The 19,940-nt window shown below is 35.5% G+C and overlaps 1 protein-coding gene and 1 non-coding gene across 3 annotated transcripts in view; both read left to right on the top strand.

Moving 5' to 3' along the window:
* The window catches only part of STAP1 (signal transducing adaptor family member 1), a 34,711-nt gene extending 18,211 nt beyond the window's left edge, over positions 1-16,500 (top strand). For both annotated transcript variants that reach the window (XM_090268149.1, XM_090268148.1), the window contains 5 exons: positions 1,866-2,038; positions 3,538-3,666; positions 9,530-9,599; positions 13,050-13,146; positions 14,857-16,500. In XM_090268149.1, the coding sequence (XP_090124275.1) occupies positions 1,866-2,038; positions 3,538-3,666; positions 9,530-9,599; positions 13,050-13,146; positions 14,857-14,891 (504 nt within the window). In that variant the 3' untranslated portion in view covers positions 14,892-16,500. The remainder of the gene's footprint in view (positions 1-1,865; positions 2,039-3,537; positions 3,667-9,529; positions 9,600-13,049; positions 13,147-14,856) is intronic.
* On the top strand, positions 4,163-4,264 carry LOC150020059 (U6 spliceosomal RNA). The gene has a single exon (XR_016509428.1). It is a non-coding gene; the product is annotated as a U6 spliceosomal RNA (small nuclear RNA).
* Positions 16,501-19,940: the final 3,440 nt, after the last annotated feature.

Below are 19,940 nucleotides of genomic sequence, written 5' to 3'. Positions count from 1 at the left end.
CTTACGCTGGGGAACAAGTATCCTAATGGAATCTGAGTAGGTGTCAAAGAGGACACTAAAACCACTGGAAAAACTTTGCAGTGCATCTTTCTGGTACACTAATTATACTTGATGTTCTGGCCCCAAAATCTTGTTTCCAAATTTTTCCTTGAGGAAAGGATAAAACATTATTTTTAAATTAAAATGTACATAGGTATATTACAGAATATAAAATTTATGTGAATTTTCAAAGAAGACAAGTTGACTTAAAGTTTGTGCTCTATAAATGTTGTTTTTGCACAATGATCCCAGATCACTCTGTGCTATTGTTAGGAGAACTTTAACAGAAGTTTGACAAAGACAGACTGTCATTGAAAGAGCTGAGACGCTGCTTTTTTTTTCTTTTAAGATTTTATTTATTTTTAGAGAGAGGGGAAAGGAGGGAGATAGAGAGGGAGAGAAACATCAATGTGCGAGAGAAACATCCACTGGCTGTCTCTTGCACACCCCCAAAGGGTGACGTGGTCAGCAACCCAGGCATGTACCTTGACCGGGAATCAACCTGGCAATCTGACCTTCCAGTTTGTAGGACAAGACCCAACCCACTAATACACCCCAGTTAGGGTGAGACATTGCTTTTGAATTAAAGAGAATGGAGTTTGAGTCTTAGTTTTACAACTTACTAGCTATGTGACCCTGGACAGTTATTTAATATTTCTGAGCCTGTTTTCTTTTTTTTTTCTGTTTCTTTTTTTTTTTTTTTTGTAAAGTAGGATATCTATTGAAGCATTGTTGTGAGAGTTTGCAATAACACAATTCTTGGTAATGAGTAATTAATAATCAGTAACTGTTTCATTAGTTTTTCTTCATTCTATTTCTTTTCTGGATTGGTATATAAGAAAATAGACTTACTGATTATTAACTAACTTAGTTATCCAGAATAATAGTCTCTAAACTTTTTGATTGTGTACCCTTATTATTAATTTTTTATTTCAAATTATACATACATGTACATGCATGTTTTGAAATAAAACAGTAATATGACTTAGATAATAAGTACATAGAAAACAAAGTTCTAGTGTTTTCTTCCCAATGGACTTTATTATACATCCCCTGGAAAGCATATATCCCATTCTGCAGATCAAGATGTTAATTAGAGATATGTCCCCCTTAAAATATAGCCTAGGTAGTGTGACATAAAATGTGTTCTACCATTCAAATTATACCTGTCAAGAGCACATATTGGGCCATCATATGGTCTATATCAGGAGTGTAAATATAGATTAGGAAGATATAGGTTACTCAATCTAAAATATATTTCCAGAAAAGGCTAAAAAAACAGTAGTAAGTAGAGCAAAATCATAATCCTAATGTGTGAATAAAACTTTGAAATATACACACAAGCACACCAAAATATAGACCTCTGATGGCTGATCCTCAGTCATCTAATGAACAGTGCCGTCCCAACCCCATGTCTGTCACCGTATGGTCGGTGGAGATCATTCTAGGTTACCTGTGGGAGCGCTATGCACTTTGCAGGTGCTCTTGGACTTCCCTGGCAGTGAGAACTAGTAAACTCAGAATGAAAACGTGAGAGATGTGTTGTTACTTGAATTAGTCTGTAGTGCGAGGTGGGTGTACTTTGCTTTGGGGCCAGACAAAAAGGCACAATTCTTGGAAGAAGATCAGGCACCCTGTGCAGGTTCTAATTGGCTTAGAGGCTGTTCTAGGACACCTACCCCTACACCAAGGTTGTCTGTTCATGATTCTACCCACCCATCTCTGTCAGGTAACTGAATGTCCTTAGGACCAGGACAGGCTCACTTTGCTAAGAGTCGGTTGGTTATTTTGCTGTCTTTCTTGCTCGCCTTTTTAATTGGTTTTAGCTGTCAGTTCCCGAACATATGTCACTTCTGCCTGGACAAGTAATTAGACTGCATGAAGTCTTAGCGAGAGAAAAGAAAAGGAGGATTGAGACAGAGCAGGTCCCGAGCTCATCTCTGGAAAAAGAGAGGGAACCAAGTGAAGATTATGTGGATGTACTGAACCCTATGCCAGCGTAAGTGCCCCGTCAACTCCAGTTTATTTATTAGATTGTACCATTAATTTCTATATATCAAGGAGATTTAATCATTTACCTCATTAAACCAGGCACAAAAAGCTGTCTTGTGGATCAACAACATACTTCTGAGTACGTGCCACATTTCCTCTTCTGTGTCATCAACAAAATGCAAAATGCAGATTTGAACCAAGTATCTTACCACACAGGAAATCCCCTTCCACCCACACTTTTAGGCCAAAAAGATATTCTTTCCAAAGTTTAAACCTAAATAAAAACTGCTATGGGGAAGGAAGGAAATGATATATTTTCCACCTTGTAACTCTTTGACCGATTTTCTAGCAGAAAAATATACCAAAGAACAAAAAGTAACTGAATGGTCTATCTAATTGTTCAGTCCATCAGTGAGTAGTCATTGAGCTTGTACTCAGAGGAAGGTCCTGTGTAAAGTGTGTAAGGTGTTATTGGAAAAATTAAGAACATGTTGAATTCTGAATTCAATAATATCCTACACACACACACACACATTACTGTTATATTGTTAAAAAGTGTCACTAAGATTGTGAACACTTTCCTCCTAGAATCTTGGGCAAATTCTCATCAGTGAAACTTGTCTAGTACCACCTTTGACATCAGGTTATGATTCAAGTTCTTTCTTTACTATAATCACTAAAGCCTTCTCACCATAGCTTTTATCTTAACCAATAACAACTAATGACTGATAGGTTAAAAGTCACAGCCCTGGCTGGGCAGCTCAGTTGGTTGGAGCATCATTCCATACACCAAAAGTTTATGGTTTGATCCCCAGGCATGGTACATACCTAGATTTCAGTTAAAAAAAGACAACAATAACTGTTCACAATAAAAATATGTATGTTTTTACACATAAATAAAAAGACTAAAATCCTTCCTTGTTCCACAATTCCAAGATATTTGCTGTTAACGTTTTGGTGTATTTTACATATTCTGCCAGATATTTTTCTGTGACTTACACGTAAAAGCACCACCAATGTCATAAGAAAGCAGTATTATACCAAAAGGAGTGAGTTAATACATATCCTTAAATATGAGTTATTTAAAATAGAGATCTTACAAGAGAAGCATGTATAGAGAGATTTTGTATTTCTGGAAAGAAACCACTAATAAATGTTACTTATTTAAGAGCCTATTATTATAAACTGGGACTGGAGAGACATTGTTAATGCTTGTCTAAGATTTTCAAGTAGTAATGGTGATTATATACTGATCAGTAGATAAGTTTTCAAGTTCCCTTTGGTTAGAGAAAGAGGCTTTGGAAGGATAAGGGAAGGAGGGCCTTAAGCATACACATACAGTGCCACAGGCTCATAATAACAGTAATTATATCATTGTAATTACAAAAACAAAGCTGAGACTTTTAAGAAAAGTTTATAACTGCAGTTCTTAAAGTTTTTCTAGTAGCCTTTTTTCAAGTAATGATACTTCTGTTTTTTTTAATGTTTTTTATTTCACCACTGTAGATGTTTTTATAAAGTGTCTCGGAAAGAAGCAATTGAGATGCTTGAAAAGAATCCTTCATTGGGAAATATGATCCTGAGGCCTGGTAGTGACAGCAGAAACTTCTCCATCACTGTCCGGCAGGAGAAAGAGTATGTTTAATTTAAAAACATTTGGAATTATTAAAAAGCATGATATCACTTTAGAAAGCAAGGTCATAAAGTTTAGAGGAGCATCTGCTATGTGTTTTGTTAGGGCTAAAAATACAAATACAAGAATAGGGAGGGAATGTTATACAAATGATGCTGAAGTCTGAGCCAAGGCTGAAACTTGCTATAGGGAAGAAGAATGAGCAAATTACGTTGGTCCTGGTTATAGTTCATTCATTCATTCATTCATTATTTCAACAAATATTTATTGAGCAATTACTATGGGTCAAGTAATATTCTAGATACTGAGGATGCAGCAGTGAGCAAATCAACATCCCTAGTTTAAGAAAGTTTTCATACTTATAAGGAGAGACAGGCTATAAAGAAATAAATACATAACCAAAAATTTTATACATATGTTAATAAAGCCTATGGAAGTAAAATGAACCAGGAGGAAGGAAATGGGAACCTCAGAGGTAATAAAGAGAGAAAATTACATGTATACTTTGGTAGCACCTATATTAGAATTGGCATGATACAGAAATTAGCATGGCCTCTGCATAAAGATGACATACACATTTGTGAAGTGTTTCCTATTTTAAAAAAAGAGAGAAAGAGAGAAAAAACTTTCTAGTTGCTGTTGTTTTTTTAATATAGAGTGGTCAGGGAAGGCCTACTTTATTAACTGACATTTAAGCAGAGGCTTACTTCATTAACTTACATTTAAGCAGAGGCCCGAAGGAAGTGAGGAAGAAACCATTTTAATTTCTGGAACTAGAGCATCCCAGGCAGCAAGAGCATATGCCCAGAGACGGGAGAAGGCTTGGTTTGTTCAAGACACAAAAATAGTCCTCTGTGATCACAACGGAGTGAGCTAGGAGAAAGTGGTCGATGAGATTCCAGAGATGGGGTAGGGAGTGATCACACTAAACCCTACAGGTCATTGTGGGGACAAGGGTTTTACACTGAATGACAAGACAGGCCACTGGAGTGTGATGAGTAAAGAAGTAACATAATCTGGTGTATCTATGAAAAGGACCATTCAGGAGTCTTTGTCAAGGTTAATAATTTCTGGTAAAATGGTTCATGTTTGATAAAGTAAGTCACATTTACATGCACAAGTTGATTTTTCTGTGTACCTAGGGTGGTTGGATCTTCTAAGGTTCCTTTCAACTCTCAGAGTCTATGAAAATTTGCATTTCAATAGGAACTCTAGTTTAATTAATATTTTCAAAGCTGATAATATAATTAACATATAGAGATTTTTGTCTCATGTGAAAATATTCAGTAAGTGATTTGTTTTCAGAAAAAAAAGCATAAACAGAACTGATTTTTGAATGTTATTTTTTCTGAGGGTAATATTCTATTATTTTTTTAGCTATGAAATATCTACCAATGAATCCATCTTCCAATCTGTCATAAATATCAGTAATTATAAAGAGAGAAACTATGAAGATACTGACAATAAATAAAGACTGTAAAAAGAAAACAATCACAGGAAAAAATAAGATTATGGCATTATGGTTGCATTACTAGTATGAGCCAAGGTCTAATCAGTTTTATTCACTTGCCAGTTACTCTGCAGACACTAGCCGTGCACACAGAAGAGTTGGCAAGAATGTTAAATGGTAAATGAGATCCTGGTTCTGTGTGAGAAGTAAGAGAATCTGTGTGTGTGGGTATGTTTTCCACAATGAACATCTATGTTAACCGAAACTTTTGGTTGCAATATTTTTTTTTTTTTACTTACTATAGGCTAACATTTGGATTTTCAACTAATATAGTAGAATATCACAGATTTTTTCAGTTATAATTTATTTATCATTTAACTGGCTATCTTGAAACAAATCCAACATAAATAAAAATTAAGATGGCCATTAAATATCAGTGAGCTTAGGAGAACTCCTGGGAGAAAAGTGGATTTTTCTGTTCAGTATATCCTGATAAAGGAGATTGTCCTTTCTCAGGGTTTAGGCAATGAGTATCACATAAAATATTGAATGTCTTTAACTATTTGTTTCCATTAAAAAGATAAGAATAAATATAATCAATAAAATATACTTTAAAAAAGTGACAGCCAACACACACAAAAAATAAGAATACCCAAAACAATTAAAATTTATCCTGCAGTTTTTAAAAAATATAAACGATGTAACTGCTTGAAAGATAGACTAGATCACACAAAGGAATGACACACTTTTTTCCTTCATATTATTTTTTCCTTGGTTAGACTGAGTGTTGGATCAGTTTGCCTGTGAACCCTGTTACTATTCTGCATATGACAAACAAAATCCTGAGGTCTGATGGCTCTTTAAAGACTGTGTATTTCTAGCACAGTAGCAGTCAGGTCTCCTTTAAGGTAGTCTAAATTAGTCCAACTTTTGCACTGTACTTTTTGTACAAGCGAGCTATGAGGAATAGTTTTTGTTTTTTTGTCTTTCTTTTCTGCTGTAGATGTGGTTTTTGACCAAATACAAAGGGTTTCTATGCTTAGGATATAAATTTAAAGTCACAGTTTTTACTTACATTTGCATGGTATTTAAATCCATAAGTCTGGCAAAGGAGCTCATTTCGAAATTATGTATCTCTAATTTTGGTATACTCACTTCCAGTTTGAATTCATGTAGTTTATACTTTTGTACAGTTGATGGTCATAGAATATAATATTTCATAAAATTAGCTGTTATTGTACAAATTTTCCTTATGCATCAGATATAATGTTAAGTATTGTCATATGTGTTCTTTAATGACTCAAAATAGGTCTTTTAGAATGCCTAGATTTAATATTTTGTATTTAGCTTGTTAGACCATAGAGCTTAATGGGAAGATTTGGCAGAAATCTAGCCTATTAGGAAGCACCTGTGTTACCCAAAAAAACAGTTTATTCTCTTTCAGATCGTAGGAGAAATGTTCAGGCATGCAAGTATAGAAGACTATGTCTGGTAAAACATTAGCTGAAAAGGACAAGTTGATTTACAAAATATCATGAAAGCAAAATTATCTCCATCTGTTAACAAATCAGTTGTGGGAGGGAAGAGTATTGTTTTCAGGAAGAAGCAAAAGTCAGTCAATGTCAAATTATCAGGTGACTCCTCTCTTGGTATAAAATATCATCCACCTTTACCCAGCCCAGTGGTGTGTGAATTCATAAGACATAAAGCTATTCTTACAACAAACGTCATAATTTGGTTCGGTTTTCTAAAGATTGTTATGACTATGTGGCCAGCTAGCAGTATAAACACTTTGGAAAGCCATTAACCAAAAGAGTAGTAGAAAATATTTTCCCAAAATTTATTCCTATGCAAAAATTGAGATCAAAAGTCAAGAACAAGTATTTATAACCACATTTAAAGCCACACATTCTTTTTTTAAAAATAGGTTACTTCTTTCTTCTTTTTTTTTTTTTTTTCAGGTCATACACAGGAAACCTCAATATAGCAAATTTTATCAGTCTCATTTTTCCTCCTGTTCTCTTTATTTCTTTGGAAAAAAACAAAACAAAATATAAAAGACAAAGGCCTAGAATGAAAGTCAAAGCCTAAGTAACTAGAGGGGAATTTTTTTCTACCTTTCTGCTTCAGAACTTAGTCCTGTTAGTCAAAGGTCCCAAGAGACCCTGTTAACTTTGTTACCTTTCCTTTGTCATGAACGATGATTATGATATGATGGTTTTTTACTAACAACAACAATCATTGTCCCAACTTATAGGGAAACATTTGTGGGTGCTTCGTTGAGTGCTTGAAAACATTTTCCTCAGGCATGTTAAAAATTAATAAACTGTATTTCCCATGTTTTACAAATGCAGAAGCTGAGACTTCATAGAAACTACTAGCTTAAAATAATAAAGTATAAAAATAGTAATTTATTAAGTGAATAAACATGCCAGACACTGTATGAAGGACTTCTTAATCATAATTCACAATAGCCTTGTTAGCAAAGACATTAACATCTGCATTTTATAGATGAAGAAGTGAAGGCTCAGAGAGCTTAATAAAAAAGAAAAAGAGTTTGAACCTAGATCTTTCTAGTTATAAAGGCCATGTCCTTCAAGCTTTCTATCAATCTTCCAAGGAATAATATTCACTTATTTCATAGGAATACAGGAATTCTAAATGGAATTGGTGTGAGTTTTCAAAAGTAACTGTAATTATAAAGGTATGGTTTTCATGGTAGGGATAAAGATAAAGCCAGAGCCAACCACCCCAATAGAGGGTACTTGTAAGACCTCCTCTGTTCAGAAATATTTCCTTCACCGGTCTGTAACTGATTCCTGAAGGTTCAGCATTAAGAAATAATTTTTTCTTTTCTTTTTATGATGGGAGAGGTTTGGTTAGTTTTTATCCCATGTTTTGATAGTAAAGCTCTAGAATAAACTATTGGGATAAAATTATCAGCTGTTTTCCAAGATAATATGCAATTGAGAGATTTGAATAGAACAGTAGATGAGGAGAGAGTCCCTTGAACAGAAGTGTAGTTGGATCCTAGAGAAATGTAACCTGGAAATGGGGAGAGGAGTGATGAGAAAGAAGCGGGAGCCCTGCAGGCAAACCAAACCGGACAGATAATTTTACTATAGCCAGCTCTGTAAACTGGACAGATGCTGAATTAGTCTGTCTTTCAAGCAAATGGCAGTGTAATAAATACTGTTTACTTTTCAACATTAGAAAAAGGCTTGGTCCTGACACTTAGCATATGAGTCAAGGGAATTCAAGGCAAACACACTGTTGTTCAAAACTAACTGGCATGGACACTTGACTTAACGCTCTCAGCGTAAGTTAGTCCTAGCAAATGACACTAAAGGTAGGTCCCTAAAATTTTTAAATTCGGTTTCCTAAATAGTTCTGTGTACTTGATGCTGGAATACAAAGGTGAATAGAATGTGCTTCTTATTCTTAAGCAATTTAGTCAATAAAATACCATGTTATTTAGGGTAGTATTAATTTAGAGTGTTGAGGGGGGCATAAGGGGATTAAATGGTAATGGAAAAATATAATAAAAATTAAATAAAAAATACAGAGTGCTATGCAACTACAGGAGAGAAGGACATTAAGATTCATCCACTGTACTTACATTCGCACCTAAGTGTTTCTATCATACCTAACACCTAGCATTTTCCATCTCTCTAAGTCCAAGGTGGTATATAAGCTAGCAGGAAGAATAGTCACAGAGGCCTTTCTGACTAGAATAGTCATGAGGTGGCGTAGAAAGTAATTTACTTTCAGTAATTCTTTCTACTTCTCATTTAATATATAAAATATGTATTTGATTTGTATTATGCCCACCTAAGATTTTACAATGTTGCCTACTTTGTAAGTTATTGGCATTGAAAAGTATAATTTCTGCCTAAGATTTTCAGTTCTTGATTCCTTTATATATCCATGTTATTTTTTCTCATTGAACCACTCAATGACCCAGGTTTCCTATATCCCTTGTGTATGACGCCCCCAAAAGATGAAACACAGAGAACCAGGTAAACAGAAAAAAAAAAAACTTTTTTTTTTTTTTTTTGCCTAGTCATTCAAACAGGTCTTACTAAACAGGTGATATTTTATACTCACTTTATTCATTTATTTTAAAAAGAACCATTATTTTATTTTATTATTTATTGATTTTTAGAGAGAGAAGGGGAGAGAGAAAGAGAAAGGGAGAGAAACATCGATTTGTTCTTTCATTTACTTATATATTCATTGGTTGATTCTTGTATGTGCCCTGACTGGGGAGTGAACCCACAGTGGGTATATGAGACGATGCTCTAACCAACTGAGCTACCCAGGCTGGGCGTTATACTCACTTTAGTTTGATTTGACCCAACAGTATACTCAAATGGAGATTAATCTCTTTTTTTTTTTTTTTTTTTTCATTTTAGCATGCCAAGAATCAAGCACTACAAAGTGACAAGTGTAGGAAAAAACTACACAATTGAACTGGAAAAACCTGTAAGTAGCTATTTCCTTGTTGTTGAAGATTTTCCTTTTCCTTCCTTCCAAACATACTCAAAGAACATAAAGAAGGATGGAAAAGCAGACTCCTTGCCTAGGAACATAGTCCCTGAGAAAAATAGCCATGTTAAGGAGCCCCAAGGTGGCAGATATTCAGGGTGAGAAGTGAGATGCTAGAGCAGGTGGGTGAAGCAGAATAGAAAATAATCTGCTAAAAATTCTTTACACTTTTCTTTTTATGTAAATCTTTACCAATATAGTTGTTTCAGGAAGAGAAAATATATTTTAAGCAGTTGTTTTACGTCCTCCAAAATAAGTATTTCAGTGCTTATTCCTTTAAAAATTATTTTTCCCATTAAAGTTAACATTCAATATTATTCTATATTAGTTTCAGGTGTACGGAGCATAAAGGTTAGATATTTATATGTTTTACAAAGTGATAGCCCCAATATGTCTAATAACCACCTAGCACAATACATAGTTATTATAATATTGTTGACTATGTTCCTTATGCTGTAGTTTACATCCCCATGACTATTTTGTAACTACCAATTTATACTCCTTAATCTCTTCACCTTTTTCATCCAGCCCTGCAACCCTCCTCCCATCAGTTTGTGGAAGATATGGGGAGGGGGGAGGTTAATGGTAATGGATGAGGACTTGACCTGGGGTAGTGAACACACAATAAATAAAGTGTAGATGATGTGTTGTAGAATTGTGCGCCTGAAATCTGTATAATTTTGTTAGTGTCACCCCAATAAATTCAATAAAAAGGAAAAAACAATCAGTTTGTACTCTACACGAGTCTGATTCTGTTTTGTTTGTTCATTTATTTTGTTCTTTAGATTCCACATATAAGTGCAATCATATTGCATTTGTCTTTCTCTGACTCATTTCATTTAGCATAATACCCTCTAGGTCCATCCATACTCTCTCAAATGGTAATATTTCTTCTTTTTTATGGTGGAGTAATATTCTGTTGTATATATGTAGCACATCTTTATCCAATAGTATATTGATGAGCTTCTGTATCTTGGCTATTGTAAATAATGCTGCAGTGAACTTGGGGATGCAAATATCTTTTTGAATCAGTATTTTGGATTTCTTTGGATAAATACCCAGAAGTGAAATTGCTGAGTCATAAGGTAGTTCTATTTAATTTTTTGAGGAGCTTCCATACTGTTTTCCATGGTGAATGCACCAATCTGCATTCCCACCAACAGTGCACGAGGGTTCTCTATTTTCAGCATCCTCGCCAACACTTATTTGTTGGTTTATTGATGATAAACATTCTGATGGGTATGAAGTGATATCGCACTGTGGTTTTAACTTAGTTTTTGATAATCAGTGATGTTGAGCATCTTTTCATATGTCTATTTGCCATCTGTATGTCTATTCAGGTCCTCTGCCCACTTTTTAATTGGATTGTTTGGTTTTTGGTGTTAAGTTATATGAGTTCTTTATACATTTTGGATGTTAACCCCTTACTGAATGTATCATTGGCAAATATTTTCTCCCAATCATTGGCTGTCTTCATTTTGTTGATTGTTTCCTTTGATCTGCAAAAACTTTATAGTTGGATGCAGTCCCATTTCTTTCTTTTTTTATTTCCTTTTCCCGAGGAAATATATTAAAAAACATATATTGCTAAGAGCAACATCAGATAGTTCATTGCCTATGTCTTCTTGGAATTTTATGGTTTTAGTTCTTATATTTAAGTCTTTAATCTATTTTGAATTTATTCTTATATGGTGTGAGAAGGTGGTCTAGCTTCATTTTTTTGCATGCCTCTGTCCCGTTTTCCCAACTCAATTTATGGAATAGATTGTCTTTCCCTCATGGTATATTCTTGCTTCCTTTGTCATAGATGAACTAACCATACAGGCATGGGTTTATTTCTGGGTTTTCTTCAATGTGCTTATTTCTAATGGAAAAAAAGCTGTGAATGCCTAGTCCTCCAATACCCACCATGTAGAATTTCAGAAATCCCCCTTAATGGCAACATAATAGTAAAGAAAGGTTTTTGTCCTTGTCTGCAACCCTCTTCTACCACAATCAACTTATCAGGTGGCTACTTATATAATACTGTAAACACTACCTACTCTGATAGGCATAGAGCTAGTACTTTACGTACATCATCTGATTTATTCTTGATCACTACCCTGAGGTAATGCTTGTTATACAGGTGGGAAAACTGGTATTTACACTGATCTCAACTGATGAGAATGTAGTAATGTGGCCAATGGTTCCAGGATGCTGAAAAAAAGGGAAGACAGCCCTGTGATTAGGCTGCAGTGGTGGAAAGACTGGGCCAGAAAATATCATTTAAATGAAATCTATGGTTCTTGGAAGATATTGACAATACATTTTCTAAAATTGAGCTCCCAGCTCTCCTGCCCCTCCACGCCCATTGTGTTGATCAAAGAGAGAAAGGGTCAGTATTGTTGAATTTATGTTTTGACCATAACCCTTACAGTGCTGTATTGACATCTGCCAAGAGCAAGGCAGCTACTGGTTCATATACCCCACTTAAAGTTTTGCTATAAATGCTTCCCAGAGCTTCTCCATTCTCATATCCATGCCTGATTGGGATTTTGCAAAAATTCCAATGTAAAACAGAGAACTAGATCGTTGAAGGGTAAACCCAAACAACCAAGGGACTGGAAGCAATGGTCAGTGAAGAAGATTGTGTTTCTGCAAGTGGTGAACTGGGGCTCATTTATTGGTCATTATCCCAAACAGTTCCCAGTATAAGGAAAGCTAACAGCCTGGATTATTCTTTTTCCCTTTCATACTCCTCAACCACCCTCAACCATGTTGTCACTTTCTGAATTTTTTTCCCTCTTGAAGGTTACTGGGAATATTGGGGATAGCAATGCATTTCAGTTATTCCTAGCCAAGCAAATTATCCTGTTACAATGAGATATTAAAGTGTTAATTTCTCTGTTTGTTTCAAGCAGAAGAAACCAACTATGGTTACATAAAGCAAAAATAAATTTAAGAACTTAGGAAGCACATAGCATGAATGGGAGGCTAGAAAACCAGAAACCCCTTAGGAAGCAGTTATAGTAAAAAATCACCTGATTAGGAATCTACCATTCCTCCTTGTTCCTCTACTCAAGTTTAAGTTTCAGGAGGGGAGCATTTCTGACCTAAGATGAGCAACATTCTCATGCAATAATGAGAGAAGAACAGAGTATCTAATTATTGTTCATCAAAATGTATCCAATGGGAAAGGGGAAATTCCTCAACAGGGTATTAGCTATGATTAAAAGCGTGAACCAAATGCACAGTAGACAAAACCATTCGGTAAGCCATTGAAGTGAGGTGTGGATAGGATTTTCTGGAGGTCAGGAAATATACAGTAATCTCAAATGACTTTCAGTTGAGTTTTCTCTTACTCTACGCAGGTGACACTGAGCCTTCTCGTACTTTCTCTTTATACAGGTAACCCTCCCAAACCTTTTTAGTGTCATCGATTATTTCATGAAGGAGACTCGAGGAAATTTACGACCATTTATATATTCATCTGATGAAAACCTAGGTATGTTTATTTCATTGCTGTATTAAGAAAAGCAAAGCAAAACAAAACCCTGTGTATGATTTTAATACCTACCAGGTAGGACTGTAGTTCTGCTTTTTTTTAAAATGTATTTTTAAAAAACAATTTATTTATTTATTTTTAGAGAGAGGGGGAAGGAGAAAGAGAGGGAGAGAAACATCACTGCGTGGTTGCCTCTCACTCCCGCCCCCAACTGGGGACCTGATGTGCAACCTAGTTATGTGCCCTGACTGGGAATCGAACCAGCGACACTTGGTTCGCAGGCCGACGCCCAATCCACTGAGCCACACCAGCCAGGACTGTAGTTCTGCTTTCCCTGTGAAAATAAGGGAGTACCAGTATATATCCTGGTGGGTAAAGGATGGGCCCATTCTAGAGAAATAAAAACCCTGAGGCATGTGTTATGACTATTAACTGCACTTCATTATTCTACTTGGCTTCATCAAGCAAATTTAGAGATAAGAATAAAACCGTAATTTAGAGTCCTGGAAACAAAACAGGAAATTTAAAGGTAGGGTCTGTCAACAGTTTCAGATGCTCTAGATACATTAAAATGGATGAAGATTAAGGAGAGACTATGGGAATTGGCCGTTAGGCAGTAGATGACTTGAAAGAGATGTCTTATTCTGCCATAAAGGCTGAAGTCAGAGTGAAGATAACAAGGAGTGAGTGGGTGGTAAGAAACTACAGATAAAGATTATAGATAGTAGACAGAATTGGCTACAGAATTTGTGGGGCCCCTTGTTCATAAAGAATTTTAAAACAGTAACTGCCGATCATTAAACCAAGCACGGGACGCTGTGCAACTGCAAAGCTCACAGGAAGCTGAAAGTGGCCCTGTTTACTCATTTTTTGGCAGAGCAGGGCAGGCTGGTTGTGTGTTTCTCTCCATCCTTTGAAACAAACCCTGGTATATGGTTGCTTGAAAAACCATAAGCAGGAGAGAGTAAAATATTTCCAGCTTGTCTGGATTCAGTTAACAAAAGTCTGTGTTCCTAAATATTATGAGGGAAAACAACTTTGTTGGGCTACCTGCATCATGGCAGATCTGAAAAATCTCCCTAATTAAAGGGGCAGAAAGTATAAAATCTTAAGTTTTAAAACATGGCTATAAAATCTTATGATGCCAAATAATTAAAAAAGTCAGTCTGAAGGGGCTTTAGAAAATTATCCAGTAGAGTGACTTTACTATGATAGAAATCACCTGCACACTTAGAAACCAACTCTAAGATGTGACCATTCAGCTTGTTTGAAAATTTCTAACTATAGTCACCTGAATTTTGAGGCAGCACAGTTCACTTTTGGTCAGCACTCATATTCGGGAATTCTTCCTTAATACTGAGTATGAAACATTCCTTCCTTTAACTTCTACATATTAGTCCAACTTCTGGCTTTCAGACAACACAGGGTTTTAAAGGCCATCAAATATTTAAAAACAGCCACAACGCCACCCCGCCCCCAGTCTCTGTCACATTGGTTCCTTCAACACTGTCACTCTCATCTTTGACCTTCTCTGTACACTAATTTCTGAGCATCTCTCGTAAACCATAACCGCAACGGATGGCACATTATTACAGATAAGTCCAGCATAATACATGACCTAGGCTTCATGCAGGAAAATCCAACCCAACAGAAACCTGTGGGAATGAGCTATTAATACTATTAATAAGCTTTTTTATTTTTATTTTCCAGAAACCGAAGGATTTCCTGTAACATCTCTAAAATAAAGAAAAAAAATTTAGGCTGAGGAGAAATCCCGTATAATTTACTTCCTCCATGGATGATACTATGTTAGTTACCTCATGTTATGTAACATGGTGGTTAAATCAACAAACCTTTTATTTTCTCATGAGTCTGTGCATCAGCAATCTGGGCTGAGTCACTCTTCATATGTGGTCTCTAATCCTTGAGAAAGTTAGCTCAGGCCCCATATGAGATCTCAGAGAAGTTGAGATCTGCATGTCCCGGCTAGAAATTCTTAGCGTTGAGAATAAAGTTCATAAAGCCCTCACTTAAATTGTTCACAGGTTCTGAATTTTTAAGGAAAAAATGTTCAACAAAACCAATGTTATCATAGGCTAATTGATACAAAAGTTCCTACAGCAGTTTATCAACATTGTAGCAAAACATTGAATTACACGACATTATCTGAGGATCTGCCTTCTTGGAGTTTTTAATAAAGAAGCTGTGAAGTGACTAATTCCAAGTGCAATAGGTACAGGGGAATATTTCTTTCTTTTAAATAATTATTTAATTTACATACAATAACATTTTGGGGGTACAGTCCTACCAGTTTTGACAACCAGCACTACAATCAAGATGCATAAAGTTCAATCAACTCAAAAAATGCCCTAATGTTCTTCCTCTGTGGTCGGCCCTTTTTATTGTCAGTCTCTGGCAACCACTGATGTGTTTTCCATTCCTACAGTTTTGCATTTTCCAGAATGTCATTTCAGTGGAATCACAGTATGGAATTTGTTTAGACTGATTTCTTTCACTCATTACAATGTCTAGATTCACACAAGTGTAGTATGTATTACTAGCTTGTTCTTTTTTTAAGGCTGAATAGTATTTCACTGTATATAGATAAGTTTGTTTAACTACCCACCAATTTACATGTATTAGGGTTGTTATCAGTTTTTTGGCAATTATTAAGCTGCGTAAATATTACTATACAGATTTTTGGGTGAACATAAGTCTTCATTTCACCTGTGTAAATATGTAGGAATGAGACAAGCATATGTATAACTTTACATGAACCTGTTGAACTCTTTTCACAAATGGTCCTTTTTGCATCTCTGCCATCAAGGTCTGAGAGTTCTAGTTGCACTCTCACTAGCACTTGATATTGCCGTTTAAAGAAAAAAAAAAAAAGATTCTAATAAGTGCATAGTGGTCTCACTGTGGTTTTAATATGCATTTCCCTAATGATTAATGATGTTGAGCATCTTTTCATGTGTTCTCATTCATATATTGAATTTGGTAAAGTATGTTTAAATGCTTTGCTCATATTTTTATCAGGTTGTTTTATTATGATTGAGTTTTGACACATCTGTGCATATTCTGAATACAAGTCCTTTGTCAGATAGGTGATTTACAGTTCTTTTAAGTGTCTTTTGCAGAGCAGAAGTTTTAAATTTTGATCAAGTACAATCAATTTTTGCTTACTTTTGGTGTTATATCTGAGAACTCCGATTTACCTAAGACCTCAAATATTTTTTTCTCGTCTTTTCTTCTAGAAGTGTTATCGTCTTATGCTTTACATTTAGGTCTATGATCCCTTTGGAATTAATTTTTTTAAGGTCAATGTTATTGGCATTTAGGCATTTAATTGTTCAGCACCATTTGTTTAAAAAGATCATAAAATCTTTTCTTCATTAAATCACCTTAGCATCTTTGTAAAAAATCAACTGACCATGTTTTTGTGGATCAATTTCCATTTATTTATGTTCCTACCCTTTTGCCAATACCATGCTACCTTAATTACTCTATTTTTTAAGTAATTCTTGGAATCAGGAGGTAGGAGTCCAACTTTGTTCTTTTCAAAATTGTTTGGAAAATTGTCTGGTTCTTTTGCCTTTCAGCATAAGTTTTAGAATCAATGTGTTGTTATCACACACAGAAAAGTCCTCCTGGGCTTTGACTTGGATTTTGTTAAACCTGTAGATCAGTTCAAAGAGAACTGACAGAAGGATGAGGTCTCGTTTGGGGTTTTAGGCGATCATGCTAGCTCAGCTACAGTGCAGTGCCTTGACTAGGGGCCATCCTCAGAGCCAGAGCAGAGAAAATAGAAAATGGTAAGAAATGACCAAAATGGGCTCTTCATATAAAATGTCAAGTTTTGGAAACAGGTAGATTCCTATTGCTCTGGTGGCTGAACTCATTCAGTTTGCTTTGTGATCAGAATAAATTATTCAACTTCCTTGCATTTTGGATTAGGAAATTATACGTGAAAAGATGTATAACACATGGAGACAGACAACCCTACATTTGTTTTAGGAGTTTGGACTCATATAGTGGATTGGGGCACAGTGGGAATGCTAGCGACTTTAGCTTCAAGTTGCCCCGAGGTGGGAAATGGGAGTTATAAAGCACAGAGGGTTAAAATCAGGAGGCTTGGAGACAGTTAAGGTGTTTACAAAGAAAATAAGACTTATTTGTTTTGTGTTTACCCATTTCAGCATTCAGCCTTCACCCTGACACAAGAAGGCTAGAGCAATGATGGAACCAGAATAAAGATACTCCCTCAATTTTTCCCCCAACTTCAGAAATTAGTGTAAACTAAAAGCCATCTCAAAATATGATGGGGTAACTAATATTAAGCTAACCAGGAAGAAAAAATGCTCCCTAGAGAAAAACTTATAAGGAACCAAATTACAAGTCAAGGATGAAGTCTAAATTTAAAAAGCATCTGAATACTCAGTATTTAATTAACTAACATTTATTAAACACACCACCAATCTTCCAAGTATAAGCAGGAAAACCAATTCATGTTGCAAATCAAGAATTGCCCTCTTCCTTGACATTCGATCTTTATTTAAGCTTTTCCACCCACAATTTCTAAACCAAGAACCTACCATAGGAGGACGAAAAGCAAGTTGAAGAAAAATCTACATGTTGCATGAAATAAAATGGGAAAACCACCTTCAGGAATCTTGGCAGTTTATTATTTTCAAAAGGAAGACCTTACTTTTAAAGAAAACCACCTGTTTTCTAGATCTTGATTACCAAGTTACTGACCTTCACATGAGAATTAATATTGCAGTATAAAATTCATTATCTTATCAGAATGAAACTAATACATTGGGAAACCATGGACTATGTAAGGGTAACTCATAGATGAACACATTCCCACACACTGATATAAGTTGAAAACATATATAAGCTAAGGCAGGGAGGAGGGAGACAAGTCTCATCCATTGACTCAGTAGTCCTGACCCTGGTCCGATAAGATTGCTGGGCTTTCCAAACATCACAAACAAGGATAGCACAGGGGGAGGTGAGTCCTTGACACTGTGGCAAAGGGAGGCTTTGTGTAGCAATTTCACTAAGACAAAGCGCCTTCACTAGCTGAGAAAGAAAACCTTTGTAGCTGTACATTATTCCCAAGGTTTAGAAGGGGAGAAGGAGGGAGAACCTAGAAGTAACTTCTGTATAACCCCTGAGCCCCAACAGTCAGTGCACAGATAGCTGAGTGCCCATCTGTAGCCAGGTGCTCAGAGTATAGAACAAACTAATAACTATTTTATCTACATGTGGGGCATTCAGACTAGCCAGGTACCTGCTTGCAGCTTTGTGCTTCTGTGTATTTTATAAATAAACTTGTTATCTCATTTCTACAAGTGTTGTCTCTTGCCTGAATTCTTCTCTTGAGAGCAAGACAGGAACTGAGGAGAGGCAGGGAGGTCCCTGACTTGGGTCCCCCTGATAACACTTTGTAAGTGGAGTTTTTATTTTCCTAGGTTTCAATTAAATAATTTCCCTCTACATAATTTCCACAGTAGATTCTCAAGGTTTCAAAAAGAAATCTTTTTTAAAATCTGATTTGACCAAATTATTAAATACGTCCCTCTGATTAGCTAGAAAACAGATGCATGAAAAGTACTAGAAGATTTTTCCAATGGAAATACTCTGTACTTTATTTTTTTGCTACTATAAATAAATGAAATTTATCCATTTCCATGTTTTTCTCTGCTGTGTTTTTGCTACCTCCAAATCAGCCCGTACTTTCTTTGGTAAATACATTAATCTACAAGGATGGCAAAAAGACTATATAATCACTCACTTTAAAAGTTCAAAAACAACACAGTATGAGACTGATTATCATCATTCAGAATTCCTTGAAAGTAAGGACTGCTTAGCCCCACACTAGATCAACTAAATCAAAATCTCAGGATATTTTTATTATTTTTCCCCTTGAAAAAGAAAGCTTCTAAATTGACCTTGATGGTCACTCAATTTGAGAAACACCTGTACGATCACTAAGAATCAAAAGATATGGCATATATTCTACTCCTGGTCCTAATCATTTGGACGTTTAGCTTGCTTGGTTTCCTCACATGCAAAAATGAGGGATTAGAATGAATCCCTAAAATCCGCTTAGCTTCAGCAGCTTATAAAGGTGTCTTTATAAGAAGAGATTAGGATATAGGGGAAAAACTATGAGACAAAGGGAGAAGACAACTCCCTACAAGCCAAGAAAGGCCTCAGAAGAAACCAAACCTACTGACACCTTTACCTCGGACTTTTAGCCTCCAGAACTGTGAGAAAAGAAATTTCTGTTGTTTAAGCCATTCTGTGTTAGTCGTTATGGCAGCCCTAACAAAATAATTCAATGTCACTTAAGATGTATAAAAATAAGCAGGGTCCTAAACTTCCCTCAGACTTACTGAGTTTATCTCTGAGCATTGGTCCAGAAATCTGCCTTTTTAAAAATCACACACCACAATAAAGTTTGTAGTACACAATAAAATTGGCGATGTACTTTTTAAAAATTTACTGTGATTTCAAGTGTGTGGACAGATTCAAAGATTACAAAAGAGCTATCTAATCTATATTATTTCCAAAGATCTTACAACATAGTCCAAATATAGATACAAGAGACTGAAAAGTTTCAATTTGTTACCATGTCAAAATATTAAGTGAATTCTTGCATTCTATAAGAAAATAGGATGCTTAATATATAACACTTTAAAAAACGGACTCCTGAGGATGGTGACGCAATGTGGTTGACCACAATAAAGTGAAAAGGAATGGACATGGGAGATAGACATCAA

Source organism: Furipterus horrens, unplaced genomic scaffold (assembly GCF_987537825.1).
Source record: "Furipterus horrens unplaced genomic scaffold, mFurHor1.1.pri manual_scaffold_2, whole genome shotgun sequence".
In the NCBI taxonomy this organism is placed as follows: domain Eukaryota; kingdom Metazoa; phylum Chordata; class Mammalia; order Chiroptera; family Furipteridae; genus Furipterus; species Furipterus horrens.
The sequence above is the reverse complement of the archived record's forward strand: the minus strand, read 5'-3'. Positions and strand labels throughout refer to the sequence as shown.